General features: G+C 35.5%; 1 protein-coding gene across 1 annotated transcript in view; it reads left to right on the top strand.

The window, feature by feature from the left end:
- The window catches only part of LOC138320674 (ATP-binding cassette sub-family F member 1-like), a 35,042-nt gene extending 23,343 nt beyond the window's left edge, over positions 1 to 11,699 (top strand). The window contains exons 12-19 of the mRNA XM_069263822.1: positions 218 to 392; positions 693 to 767; positions 1,101 to 1,171; positions 9,732 to 9,764; positions 10,080 to 10,151; positions 10,415 to 10,576; positions 10,987 to 11,059; positions 11,382 to 11,699. Coding sequence (XP_069119923.1) covers positions 218 to 392; positions 693 to 767; positions 1,101 to 1,171; positions 9,732 to 9,764; positions 10,080 to 10,151; positions 10,415 to 10,576; positions 10,987 to 11,059; positions 11,382 to 11,560 — 840 coding nt within the window. The 3' untranslated portion in view covers positions 11,561 to 11,699. The remainder of the gene's footprint in view (positions 1 to 217; positions 393 to 692; positions 768 to 1,100; positions 1,172 to 9,731; positions 9,765 to 10,079; positions 10,152 to 10,414; positions 10,577 to 10,986; positions 11,060 to 11,381) is intronic.
- Positions 11,700 to 16,064: the final 4,365 nt, after the last annotated feature.

The following is a 16,064-nucleotide window of genomic DNA, read 5'->3' as shown; positions in this document are numbered from 1 at the left end:
AGTAATGAAGCAATCTGTCAAATTTCATATGAAGTATGTTTGAAAAAGTTTGAAAAGCAGGGAAAAGATCCCTTTTTCCATTGTCAGACATAGATCATTCTTTGGTGGGTGCCAAGATCCCTCTGGGATCTCTTGTAAAGATGTAAAAGATAGGAGAAGAATACAAAGATTTATTTATTCCAGGCTTTTATATAACATGATCTTCTGTGTTTCATAGGAAGCAAAACAGAAAGAAGCCCTAACCAGGAAACAACAGAAGAACAAAGACAAACAGAAAGTGTTTGCTGAAGAAGAGAAAAAGACAGAACTTCTACAGAGGCCAAAGGATTACACAGTTAAATTCCACTTTCCAGATCCTACACCCCTCAACCCTCCGATTCTGGGGGCTATGAGTTAGTTCTTATTAGAAATTAGCCTTTGTTGGTTGAAATGATTTGCAATCTAATTAACTCACTAAATAGATTAAAGTTGGGATTATCTCAAACTGTGTTCTTCTAGCCGTACTAATATCTTAGTACCAATTCTGCCATTTTGTTGGCCACTGCCAATTTTGATTAAGTATCCTTTGGAATACTTTAAAACTAACATTTTTCCACATTTGCGGCTTTCTTGCTACACAAAACTTAAATTATCCAGTATTTGCTTTACATTTTTGAAATATTGCTTAAATCAATGTTCCCCTACTTTTATAGATGTGAACTTCTGGTACAAGAAGTCGGAAATATTGTTTAAAAACCTGGACTTTGGTATTGACATGAGCTCCAGAAGTAAGTAGATGATACACATATGTCTTTGTTAGTCTGGTCTTCAACCTCAGATTATTACGACTAGCAAACATGCAATATTACATATCACATTTTATATCATTAATTTATATACTTAAGTATCCTAGTTTCTTGAATTCGCGTTAGATTTAGTTACATGGTTAAGATTGAAAATTAAATACGAGTTTTACATCACAATGCCTTTTCCTTATCCATAAGAAAGATAGGTCACTGATCTGTTGTCCCCCTGTTATAGATATTAGAATTAGTAATTAACTGATGTAAAAGAGAGAGCATAACTGTAGTCACAATATATAATTAATTTTGTACCCACAGTTGCCATTGTTGGACCTAATGGTGTTGGAAAAAGTACATTCCTAAAATTGCTGACACAAGAACTGGAACCAGTAAGTTTTCCATGCTTTGGTACGGTGTTATTCCATTCTTTGGTACAGTGTTATTCCATACTTTGGTTCTGTGTTATTCCATACTTTGGTTCTGTGTTATTCCATACTTTGGTACTGTGTTATTCCATACTTTGGTACTGTGTTATTCCATACTTTGGTACGGTGTTATTCCATACTTTGGTACGGTGTTATTCCATACTTTGGTTCGGTGTTATTCCATACTTTGGTACGGTGTTATTCCATACTTTGGTACTGTGTTATTCCATACTTTGGTACGGTGTTTATTCCATACTTTGGTACGGTGTTATTCCATACTTTGGTACTGTGTTATTCCATACTTTGGTACGGTGTTATTCCATACTTTGGTACGGTGTTATTCCATACTTTGGTACTGTGTTATTCCATACTTTGGTACGGTGTTATTCCATACTTTGGTACAGTGTTATTCCATACTTTGGTACGGTGTTATTCCATACTTTGGTACGGTGTTATTCCATACTTTGGTACTGTGTTATTCCATACTTTGGTACGGTGTTTATTCCATACTTTGGTACGGTGTTATTCCATACTTTGGTACGGTGTTATTCCATACTTTGGTACGGTGTTATTCCATACTTTGGTACGTTCAATTGACAGGTGTTATTCCATACTTTGGTACTGTGTTATTCCATACTTTGGTACTGTGTTATTCCATACTTTGGTACTGTGTTATTCCATACTTTGGTACGGTGTTATTCCATACTTTGGTACTGTGTTATTCCATACTTTGGTACTGTGTTATTCCATACTTTGGTACGGTGTTATTCCATACTTTGGTACGTGTGTTATTCCATACTTTGGTACGGTGTTATTCCATACTTTGGTACTGTGTTATTCCATACTTTGGTACTGTGTTATTCCATACTTTGGTACTTTGGTATGTGTTATTCCATACTTTGGTACGTGTTATTCCATACTTTGGTACTGTGTTATTCCATACTTTGGTACGGTGTTATTCCATACTTTGGTACTGTGTTATTCCATACTTTGGTACGTGTTATTCCATACTTTGGTACGTGTTATTCCATACTTTGGTACTGGTGTTATTCCATACTTTGGTACGGTGTTATTCCATACTTTGGTACTGTGTTTATTCCATACTTTGGTACGTGTTATTCCATACTTTGGTACTGTGTTATTCCATACTTTGGTACGGTGTTATTCCATACTTTGGTACTGTGTTATTCCATACTTTGGTACGGTGTTATTCCATACTTTGGTACGGTGTTATTCCATACTTTGGTACGGTGTTATTCCATACTTTGGTACTGTGTTATTCCATACTTTGGTACGGTGTTATTCCATACTTTGGTACTGTGTTATTCCATACTTTGGTACGGTGTTATTCCATACTTTGGTACGGTGTTATTCCATACTTTGGTACGGTGTTATTCCATACTTTGGTACGGTGTTATTCCATACTTTGGTACGGTGTTATTCCATACTTTGGTACTGTGTTATTCCATACTTTGGTACGGTGTTATTCCATACTTTGGTACGGTGTTATTCCATACTTTGGTACGGTGTTATTCCATACTTTGGTACGTTTATTCCATACTTTGGTACTGTGTTATTCCATACTTTGGTACGGTGTTATTCCATACTTTGGTACGGTGTTATTCCATACTTTGGTACGGTGTTATTCCATACTTTGGTACGGTGTTATTCCATACTTTGGTACGGTGTTATTCCATACTTTGGTACTGTGTTATTCCATACTTTGGTACGGTGTTATTCCATACTTTGGTACTGTGTTATTCCATACTTTGGTACGGTGTTATTCCATACTTTGGTACTGTGTTATTCCATACTTTGGTACTGTGTTATTCCATACTTTGGTACGGTGTTATTCCATACTTTGGTACGGTGTTATTCCATACTTTGGTACTGTGTTATTCCATACTTTGGTACGGTGTTATTCCATACTTTGGTACTGTGTTATTCCATACTTTGGTACGGTGTTATTCCATACTTTGGTACTGTGTTATTCCATACTTTGGTACTGTGTTATTCCATACTTTGGTACTGTGTTATTCCATACTTTGGTACTGTGTTATTCCATACTTTGGTACGGTGTTATTCCATACTTTGGTACGGTGTTATTCCATACTTTGGTACGGTGTTATTCCATACTTTGGTACGGTGTTATTCCATACTTTGGTACGGTGTTATTCCATACTTTGGTACGGTGTTATTCCATACTTTGGTACGGTGTTATTCCATACTTTGGTACGGTGTTATTCCATACTTTGGTACTGTGTTATGTGTTATTCCATACTTTGGTACTGTGTTATTCCATACTTTGGTACTGTGTTATTCCATACTTTGGTACTGTGTTATTCCATACTTTGGTACGGTGTTATTCCATACTTTGGTACGGTGTTATTCCATACTTTGGTACTGTGTTATTCCATACTTTGGTACGGTGTTATTCCATACTTTGGTACGGTGTTATTCCATACTTTGGTACTGTGTTATTCCATACTTTGGTACGGTGTTATTCCATACTTTGGTACTGTGTTATTCCATACTTTGGTACGGTGTTATTCCATACTTTGGTACTGTGTTATTCCATACTTTGGTACGGTGTTATTCCATACTTTGGTACTGTGTTATTCCATACTTTGGTACGGTGTTATTCCATACTTTGGTACGGTGTTATTCCATACTTTGGTACGGTGTTATTCCATACTTTGGTACTGGTGTTATTCCATACTTTGGTACGGTGTTATTCCATACTTTGGTACGGTGTTATTCCATACTTTGGTACTGGTGTTATTCCATACTTTGGTACGGTGTTATTCCATACTTTGGTACGGTGTTATTCCATACTTTGGTACGGTGTTATTCCATACTTTGGTACTGTGTTATTCCATACTTTGGTACGGTGTTATTCCATACTTTGGTACGGTGTTATTCCATACTTTGGTACTGTGTTATTCCATACTTTGGTACGGTGTTATTCCATACTTTGGTACTGTGTTATTCCATACTTTGGTACGGTGTTATTCCATACTTTGGTACGGTGTTATTCCATACTTTGGTACGGTGTTATTCCATACTTTGGTACTGTGTTATTCCATACTTTGGTACGGTGTTATTCCATACTTTGGTACGGTGTTATTCCATACTTTGGTACGGTGTTATTTCATACTTTGGTACGGTGTTATTCCATACTTTGGTACGGTGTTATTCCATACTTTGGTACTGTGTTATTCCATACTTTGGTACGGTGTTATTCCATACTTTGGTACGGTGTTATTCCATACTTTGGTACTATGTTATTCCATACTTTGGTACGGTGTTATTCCATACTTTGGTACGGTGTTATTCCATACTTTGGTACTGTGTTATTCCATACTTTGGTACTGTGTTATTCCATACTTTGGTACGGTGTTATTCCATACTTTGGTACTGTGTTATTCCATACTTTGGTACGGTGTTATTCCATACTTTGGTACTGTTATTCCATACTTTGGTACGTGTTATTCCATACTTTGGTACTGTGTTATTCCATACTTTGGTACGGTGTTATTCCATACTTTGGTACTGGTGTTATTCCATACTTTGGTACGGTGTTATTCCATACTTTGGTACGGTGTTATTCCATACTTTGGTACTGTGTTATTCCATACTTTGGTACTGTGTTATTCCATACTTTGGTACGGTGTTATTCCATACTTTGGTACTGGTGTTATTCCATACCATACTTTGGTACGGTGTTATTCCATACTTTGGTACGGTGTTATTCCATACTTTGGTACGTGTTATTCCATACTTTGGTACGTGTTATTCCATACTTTGGTACTGTGTTATTCCATACTTTGGTACTGTGTTATTCCATACTTTGGTACGGTGTTATTCCATACTTTGGTACTGTGTTATTCCATACTTTGGTACTGTGTTATTCCATACTTTGGTACGGTGTTATTCCATACTTTGGTACGGTGTTATTCCATACTTTGGTACTGTGTTATTCCATACTTTGGTACTGTGTTATTCCATACTTTGGTACTGTGTTATTCCATACTTTGGTACGGTGTTATTCCATACTTTGGTACTGTGTTATTCCATACTTTGGTACTGTGTTATTCCATACTTTGGTACTGTGTTATTCCATACTTTGGTACGGTGTTATTCCATACTTTGGTACGGTGTTATTCCATACTTTGGTACTGTGTTATTCCATACTTTGGTACTATGTTATTCCATACTTTGGTACTGTGTTATTCCATACTTTGGTACTGTGTTATTCCATACTTTGGTACTGTGTTATTCCATACTTTGGTACGTGTTATTCCATACTTTGGTACGGTGTTATTCCATACTTTGGTACGGTGTTATTCCATACTTTGGTATTCCATCTTTGGTACTGTGTTATTCCATACTTTGGTACTGTGTTATTCCATACTTTGGTACTGTGTTATTCCATACTTTGGTACGGTGTTATTCCATACTTTGGTACGGTGTTATTCCATACTTTGGTACGTGTTATTCCATACTTTGGTACTGTGTTATTCCATACTTTGGTACTGTGTTATTATACTTTGTATTCCATACTTTGGTACTGTGTTATTCCATACTTTGGTACTGTGTTATTCCATACTTTGGTACGGTGTTATTCCATACTTTGGTACTGTGTTATTCCATACTTTGGTACTGTGTTATTCCATACTTTGGTACGGTGTTATTCCATACTTTGGTACGGTGTTATTCCATACTTTGGTATGGTGTTATTCCATACTTTGGTACGGTGTTATTCCATACTTTGGTACGGTGTTATTCCATACTTTGGTACTGTGTTATTCCATACTTTGGTACGGTGTTATTCCATACTTTGGTACTGTGTTATTCCATACTTTGGTACTGTGTTATTCCATACTTTGGTACTGTGTTATTCCATACTTTGGTACGGTGTTATTCCATACTTTGGTACGGTGTTATTCCATACTTTGGTACGGTGTTATTCCATACTTTGGTACGGTGTTATTCCATACTTTGGTACGGTGTTATTCCATACTTTGGTACGGTGTTATTCCATACTTTGGTACGGTGTTATTCCATACTTTGGTACGGTGTTATTCCATACTTTGGTACGGTGTTATTCCATACTTTGGTACTGTGTTATTCCATACTTTGGTACGGTGTTATTCCATACTTTGGTACTGTGTTATTCCATACTTTGGTACGGTGTTATTCCATACTTTGGTACTGTGTTATTCCATACTTTGGTACAGTGTTATTCCATACTTTGGTACTGTGTTATTCCATACTTTGGTACGGTGTTATTCCATACTTTGGTACGGTGTTATTCCATACTTTGGTACGGTGTTATTCCAGACTTTGGTACGGTGTTATTCCATATGTTATTCCATACTTTGGTACTGTGTTATTCCATACTTTGGTACAGTGTTATTCCATACTTTGGTACTGTGTTATTCCATACTTTGGTACTGTGTTATTCCATACTTTGGTACTGTGTTATTCCATACTTTGGTACGGTGTTATTCCATACTTTGGTACGGTGTTATTCCATACTTTGGTACTGTGTTATTCCATACTTTGGTACTGTGTGTTATTCCATACTTTGGTACGGTGTTATTCCATACTTTGGTACTGTGTTATTCCATACTTTGGTACTGTGTTATTCCATACTTTGGTACTGTTATTCCATACTTTGGTACTGTGTTATTCCATACTTTGGTACGTGTTATTCCATACTTTGGTACTGTGTTATTCCATACTTTGGTACGGTGTTATTCCATACTTTGGTACGGTGTTATTCCATACTTTGGTACGGTGTTATTCCATACTTTGGTACGGTGTTATTCCATACTTTGGTACGGTGTTATTCCATACTTTGGTACGGTGTTATTCCATACTTTGGTACGGTGTTATTCCATACTTTGGTACGGTGTTATTCCATACTTTGGTACTGTGTTATTCCATACTTTGGTACGGTGTTATTCCATACTTTGGTACGGTGTTATTCCATACTTTGGTACGGTGTTATTCCATACTTTGGTACGGTGTTATTTCCATACTTTGGTACGGTGTTATTCCATACTTTGGTACGGTGTTATTCCATACTTTGGTACGGTGTTATTCCATACTTTGGTACGGTGTTATTCCATACTTTGGTACTGTGTTATTCCATACTTTGGTACGGTGTTATTCCATACTTTGGTACTGTGTTATTCCATACTTTGGTACGGTGTTATTCCATACTTTGGTACGGTGTTATTCCATACTTTGGTACGGTGTTATTCCATACTTTGGTACGTGTTATTCCATACTTTGGTACTGTGTTATTCCATACTTTGGTACGGTGTTATTCCATACTTTGGTACGGTGTTATTCCATACTTTGGTACGTGTTATTCCATACTTTGGTACTGTGTTATTCCATACTTTGGTACTGTGTTATTCCATACTTTGGTACGGTGTTATTCCATACTTTGGTACTGTGTTATTCCATACTTTGGTACGGTGTTATTCCATACTTTGGTACGTGTTATTCCATACTTTGGTACGTGTTATTCCATACTTTGGTACTGTGTTATTCCATACTTTGGTACGGTGTTATTCCATACTTTGGTACTGTGTTATTCCATACTTTGGTACGGTGTTATTCCATACTTTGGTACTGTGTTATTCCATACTTTGGTACGGTGTTATTCCATACTTTGGTACGGTGTTATTCCATACTTTGGTACGGTGTTATTCCATACTTTGGTACTGTGTTATTCCATACTTTGGTACTGTGTTATTCCATACTTTGGTACTGTGTTATTCCATACTTTGGTACGGTGTTATTCCATACTTTGGTACGGTGTTATTCCATACTTTGGTACTGTGTTATTCCATACTTTGGTACGGTGTTATTCCATACTTTGGTACTGTGTTATTCCATACTTTGGTACGGTGTTATTCCATACTTTGGTACTGTGTTATTCCATACTTTGGTACTGGTGTTATTCCATACTTTGGTACTGTGTTATTCCATACTTTGGTACGGTGTTATTCCATACTTTGGTACTGTGTTATTCCATACTTTGGTACTGGTGTTATTCCATACTTTGGTACGGTGTTATTCCATACTTTGGTACTTGTTATTCCATACTTTGGTATCTGGTTATTCCATACTTTGGTACTGGTGTTATTCCATACTTTGGTACGTGTTATTCCATACTTTGGTACTGGTGTTATTCCATACTTTGGTACTGTGTTATTCCATACTTTGGTACGTGTTATTCCATACTTTGGTACTGTGTTATTCCATACTTTGGTACGGTGTTATTCCATACTTTGGTACGGTGTTATTCCATACTTTGGTACGGTGTTATTCCATACTTTGGTAGATTCCATACTTGTAGTGTTTATTCCATACTTTGGTACTTGTTATTCCATACTTTGGTACGTGTTATTCCATACTTTGGTACGGTGTTATTCCATACTTTGGTACGGTGTTATTCCATATGTTATTCCATACTTTGGTACGGTGTTATTCCATACTTTGGTACAGTGTTATTCCATACTTTGGTACTGTGTTATTCCATACTTTGGTACGGTGTTATTCCATACTTTGGTACGGTGTTATTCCATACTTTGGTACGGTGTTATTCCATACTTTGGTACGGTGTTATTCCATACTTTGGTACGGTGTTATTCCATACTTTGGTACGGTGTTATTCCATACTTTGGTACGGTGTTATTCCATACTTTGGTACGGTGTTATTCCATACTTTGGTACGGTGGTGTTATTCCATACTTTGGTACGGTGTTATTCCATACTTTGGTACGGTGTTATTCCATACTTTGGTACGGTGTTATTCCATACTTTGGTACGGTGTTATTCCATACTTTGGTACGGTGTTATTCCATACTTTGGTACGGTGTTATTCCATACTTTGGTACGGTGTTATTCCATACTTTGGTACGGTGTTATTCCATATTTGGTACGTGTTATTCCATACTTTGGTACGGTGTTATTCCATACTTTGGTACTGTGTTATTCCATACTTTGGTACTGTGTTATTCCATACTTTGGTACTGTGTTATTCCATACTTTGGTACTGTGTTATTCCATACTTTGGTACTGTGTTATTCCATACTTTGGTACGGTGTTATTCCATACTTTGGTACTGTGTTATTCCATACTTTGGTACGGTGTTATTCCATACTTTGGTACGGTGTTATTCCATACTTTGGTACTGTGTTATTCCATACTTTGGTACGGTGTTATTCCATACTTTGGTACTGTGTTATTCCATACTTTGGTACTGTGTTATTCCATACTTTGGTACTGTGTTATTCCTATAACACATCCAGGACCAATGGTTACATGAATTTGATCATTCCTAAATAATTTTCAAAACCAAAAATCTAAAGTAGCTAAAATGCTGATATAAAAGCAAAATAATGACAAGTTAAATTAAAGGTGCGCAATTTGTTTAATGTAACTGTGTCTTTGCAATATTCATACATCTATTTAAAATCTTTTAATGACTTTCTTATCCTAGATAAATGGAGAAGTGCGGAAGAACCACAGACTGGTAAGTAGTTTATCAGCGTTTCAATTTTAACAGAGGACTGTGAACAAATCTTCTCATTTCGTATTTGATAGAGTTAACTACTGTATAATATGAACTTTATGTTGACATATGTTTAAACCATTTGCAGTATTCATTGTTGCTATAAAACCATGGATATAAAATACAACAAAATTCGTTCAATACACGCAATATTTGTGTCTGAAGTGAAAATATTTTTTAGCTGTCCTGTAACAAAATTGTTAGTAACACAAAAATTATAGTATTTTGTTCGTATTGATAGATTAATACATTTAAAACTTGATTTTTTTTTTACAGAGAATTGGTAAATATGACCAGCACTCAGGAGACCAGTTGAACTCGGAAGAATCTGCCGTGGAATACTTACAGGTCGGTTGCAAGAACCTCTGTCATATCAGACTTTGATAACAGATTCATTTTAGTTGTTTTAAATTGAATAATCCATTCTTCCTGCTCCAAATAGAAAACGTTTGTGTACAGAATATTATCAAAGGCAAAAAAAAATCAGTTAGTTATATTGAGTAGGTTAATCAATTGAAATTGGATGAAAGAATTTATCCACTTCTATCCCTGAAGTCTTTAAAGTACTAAACTAAAACAGAATACAATTTTGTAAATTTTTACATCCACAGAGACTGTTTAACCTGCCTGTTCAGGACTCCAGAAAGATGTTGGGTAAATTTGGACTAGCCAGTCATGCCCACACAATCAAAATCTCCAATCTGTCTGGAGGTCAGAAGTCAAGGGTCGCACTGGCTGACCTTTCATGCCGAGCACCTGATGTACTAATATTGGTAAGGCAATTGTATGTTTGTAAAGGGTCTGTATATTTCAGCAAGAGTAATATCTTGTTTACACAATGCGTTATCATAATCAATAGAAGTCCCAAACTTAAGTGTCAATGGCCTTTATATTAGTTTGGCTTTCTCTCAGAATATCAAAATTATCTTTTTCATGGGCTAATTAGGAGAGGGGGTGGAATGCCCCCAAAATTTCTCTGTCCTCTTGAATTTTACAATATCTTAACCAAACTTTATCTGCCATAATGTCCAAGTCTGTACCCGAGGCCAAATGATCAGGCGTCTACAATGTATAAAATAACGTCTGTAATCAGTTCTAGAGTAATCTTTGGTGAAGTAGTATAGTTTCATATATTTATTAGGTGACTTAGTCATAATACATGTTTATTTACATATCATTTCAGGATGAACCTACCAACAACTTAGACATTGAGTCTATTGATGCCCTTGCAGATGCCATTAACGCCTACAAAGGAGGTAAGGACAAAGTAACAACAAACAGAGGTATTGATGTAGGCTTTAACCGATTATCTCCCCTCTTGATGAATTCATTATTTTCTATAGACTCCTTATAAACAAATTTGTTCAAAGTCACCACAATATCATCTTATATAATTGTATAATTGCTTTTCAAATATCAGAGGTTAGATTTTGAAAACTCTTGATTGTGTAATCCATGGTGTTGATAAAATGCTTTCCTAACAAAACTATGTCCAGGAACAATTTGTCTTATATATAGACATTGCAGCAACATATTTTGAACCCCGTAAATAGCAATGAATTGTGTCCTGTATTCTAGGTGTGATCATTGTGAGCCACGACGAGCGTTTGATTCGAGAGACAGACTGTCAGTTGTGGGTTGTGGAGGACCAGTCAGTAAATGAGATTGACGGTGGATTTGACGACTACAGACGAGAACTGTTGGAATCTTTAGGAGAGGAAGTCATGTTACCTCAGCCGGATATAACGGGGGAATAAACTTATGTGTCACAGACTTTAAACTTCTCAGAGACAAACTTATTTATGTATGAAGTCTCTTCTAGATAATGAAATCTGGTCTAGACAGACAATTATGTCTTTGTTGGTTACAATTTGATTAAAAGGCAACATTTTGAAACCAAGGTATTCCCATCTTTTTTATTCCTTCTTAAAAAGAGACTGATTTCCTTTACAAAGACACAACAATCATCTACTAACAAGTATTTAGCCTGAATCACCAGCTTCTCGAAGCTTATCTCCCTTTGATGGGATTGCATTAGCATTCAGCAGGAAATAGAGACAGGAAAAGGGATATCCAGATATCATTGGCAAATCTTTGACATTGAGATATCATTAGCAAATCTTTGACATTGAGATATCATTGGCAAATCTTTGACATCGAGATATCATTGGCAAATTTTCGACATTGAGATATCATTAGCAAATCTTTGACATCGAGATATCATTGGCAAATCTTCGACATTGAGATATCATTAGCAAATCTTTGACATTGAGATATCATTGGCAAATCTTCGACATTGAGATATCATTGGCAAATCTTCGACATTGAGATATCATTGGCAAATCTTTGACATCGAGATAGCATTGGCAAATCTTTGACATCGAGATAGCATTGGCAAATCTTTGACATCGAGATATCATTGGCAAATCTTTTAACTTTTATAAACACAAACTGTTTAATAACATGAAATTTTCCTAGTGTAGAAACTTTGTTATCTTTTACATTGATATGAAAGGACGATCGCGAATAATAGGAAGAATAACTTTGTTTCAATCAGTGTACCCGCAAAATAATTTTAAAGCTGAAAACTACGAAAGAAAGTGCCAACGAATATCTGTAAAATAGGAAATGAAATGAAGTGAGGAATAGTATTTCGAACTTGCCTCTCAAAGAGAAGGGGCGTTGGAATTGGCCAGGTTAAAGTCTTGGTGCAAATTCTGTTATCCGTAACTGACATTAATTTTTCTTCAATAGACACGGACAATTATTTAAAACTTGAAAATGCATGATTTCGAGAATTTCAAGAGACCCGATGGACCGAACTTACCTGGTTAAAGCTTTTAGTGCAAGCCCAGAGGCACGCTTTGCTGTTCTTAAACAACTCTTGTTATGAAAATGCTGCAGTTTTGAGTAAACAGCAATTGCATACTTACCGTTTATTCCTAAATCGCATAATTATATATGCAGATGTATTCTATTCAGTACTTACTATTACTTATATTACAAGATTTGGAAACAGTACAACATGTTTGCCGGGAATTAATGATCTCGAATATCTAGAAATTTGAACTCATCAATGTTAGCATGTAGGAGAATGGGTGCCTGAGATCACGTCTTGTTTAACAATTGGAGAGGAAACACCAAATAGATTTCCATGGCGATCAAGAACTTCACTAGAAGAAAACTATATCCGAAATGATGTCAGTCCGCACCTCCAGTTATAGAATAATCCTCTGGATATAAGGAATTAATAAAATACAATGTAATACTTAGAGGTTAGTATATGCCAATTTCGATATCGCACCCTTTATCAGCCCGAGACAGCAATATCAGTCCATCTATAACTATAGCCTAAACAATTACTATGAAGTTGATCAATTGAAACAGGCTGTAAAAACCTAGAAATATCCCTTTTTCTGTCTATATTCAAACTTACCCCGTGTAATTATTGCCATGCAGTCGTGGAAGCGATACGTACGGAAGACTGATCGGCGACAACATCAGATTAAATGATCCGCCAAACATGGAAGATAGATAGATCGGGATTACTAAGCTCAAATTACAAAAAAAAAAAAAAAAAAAAAAAAAAAGATTTTCAGCATTTGGGGGCAAAACTTTATATTTTGACTTAAAAAAACATGGATGCTTTGTGTATGTCAATTTTTGACAAAGTACAAATACCTGAAAGCAACCAAATTTAGGACTGGGGATTTTAATGTTCCGTTTCTGACCACTGGTTAGTTTCAAAGACTAAATAAATTCGGCACAGTTTTGTACCATGACATACAAAAATTATTGATTCATTACACGTTTGTGTACTATTTTCAGTTTTGTTTATTTGTTTTTTGGTTTTTTTATTTTTTTTATTTTTGAGGTCAAAACATTTAGACTTTTGATATCATAAAGATTGGAATAGACCGCCTTTCCTGCTGTGTCAAAGTCCCGAAACTATAGATATTTTCAAAGTGACATGTGTTAGAAAAATGTTAACTCGAAATTCTGTAGGTTTTATGTATGACACATACATCTAATAGTCAGCTAATGTAACGATCCATTCATTTCAACATTTGTTTAGTAAAAATGTCTTTGAAGAGGAAGTATTAACATTTTTGCACCACCGAATGCTTTGTTTCTGTTCAAGATCACTAGCACACATTGGTGTTTGGCGCGTATTGATTGAATGTGTATAACCTGGTTCATAGTGATCAATCAAAACGCCCACCATAGTCAACATTTGTGTATATCAGACTCATTATATATCTGAATCCAATAAAGGGTTTAATTCGGAAATCCCGGGAGCTTTTCACTACGCAAAAGTGTCGAAAGCATCAAACCACAGTTTCGGGTCAATGACAAAGCAACATTAAACAAACCATATGTTAACCACATACTTCTGATATGCTGGATAGTTAGTGAATATAATAGCGACCATTGATGAATCTGTACAAAATTGATTTAAAGTGTGTAATAAACTCGGGATGGTCGGGATGGTGGTTTGCCAATTAAAATGTATGAATTAATAAGTAATCCTGCCTACGCATCATACATTATGTATTGTTACCAGCACTCACAATCACCCACGCTTTTCATAACAGTTGTAAGACTATTCCATGACGTAACGATTCCAAGAACAGGTAATTTGAACAGTTTTAATGTTTGTAAATCATTCCTATAATGGAGAGATTGTGTTTATGTTAGGGCAACCTGTCTGCCTTTTCAACTTTATCTATACTTAATTACTGGAGCCTGTTTATCTTTAGTCAAGTGGCCCTGCTATTAGGCGGTGTTATAATTGAGCTACAATACTACGTCACGTATCAAGTTCCATCTCTTCCCCGCCTCCCTCCCCCGTCTTCTACATAGATGGGGATTCCCTTCTGCGTTTTTGCGATAATGACGCAGTTTTGAGAAAATCTTCATTCCACTTGGCATGGTACCAACATTCATTTTAATTAATTACCACAGACAATTTTAAAAGTACAATATGCATTTATTCTAGTACAAAGTTCAATAGTCTCATCCTCAATTTAAACCTAAACATGATAAATACAAAAGTTTCTTATAAATATTAAGGCCATATTCTATGCAGAAGTATGAGAAACACCTACAGAATATCTATTTTTCTAAAAGCCCGATACCGTTATATAGTGGTTGGTATATGAATACAATAACATGCCAAAACATGTAATAAATTAATAACATCTAAAAGTGTCTCATGTCGGGTTTAATAAAATACTAGCGACGAAATTGTACAGAAATTGAATGATATCATTTGATGTTTAGGGAAGCTGCGTTTACAGAACAACGATATTTCTGTTGAAGATTGTCAAAATAAATGGGAGCTTGTTACTTTAACCGTTAAATTTCTTCGCTTAATATTTTGAAATCAATTGAAATGTTAATATTTCAATGTTGGAATATTGTCAACAACTGAGAAAAAGTTCACAACGCATCGTCAATATTATATGCTCTATTTTCTTAAGTCTAATTGTGATTAATACTTGCTGAAGGTGTGATGCAAACAGCAGCGAGACACCAAACGTGAGCAGCCTCATCGTGCATAAACAAAAGGGTATCTTATTCGGCAATAGCTTCCTTGCACGGTCATAGCCAATCTTTGCAGTTCATGATACCAGGTATACCGTCCACTTCATATACAATACTGAATCAGCCAGGTTTTATTAAGTGCCGGTGTGTTTAATGAGGATATGGTGGCCACACATTTCATATTTCTAGATGTTGTTTTGTATTCATCATCTTCTGAATACGTATACTTTATGTTAACCACACATTTTATATCTCTAGATGTTGTTTTGTATTCATCATCTTCTGAATACGTATAGGTACTTTATGTTAACCACACATTTTATATCTCTAGATGTTGTTTTGTATTCATCATCTTCTGAATACGTATACTTTATGTTAACCACACATTTTATATCTCTAGATGTTGTTTTGTATTCATTATCTTCTGAATACGTATAGGTACTGTATGTTAACCACACATTTTATATCTCTAGATGATGTTTTGTATTCATCATCTTCTAAATACGTATACTTTATGTTAACCACACATTTTATATCTCTAGATGTTGTTTTGTATTCATCATCTTCTGAATACGTATACTATATGTTAACCACACATTTTATATCTCTAGATGTTGTTTTGTATTCATCATCTTCTGAATACGTATAGGTACTTTATGTTAACCACACATTTTATATCTCTAGATGTTGTTTTGTATTCATCATCTTCTGAAT

This window comes from Argopecten irradians, chromosome 4, assembly GCF_041381155.1.
Source record: "Argopecten irradians isolate NY chromosome 4, Ai_NY, whole genome shotgun sequence".
In the NCBI taxonomy this organism is placed as follows: domain Eukaryota; kingdom Metazoa; phylum Mollusca; class Bivalvia; order Pectinida; family Pectinidae; genus Argopecten; species Argopecten irradians.
This window is presented reverse-complemented; position numbering and strand designations above follow the sequence as displayed.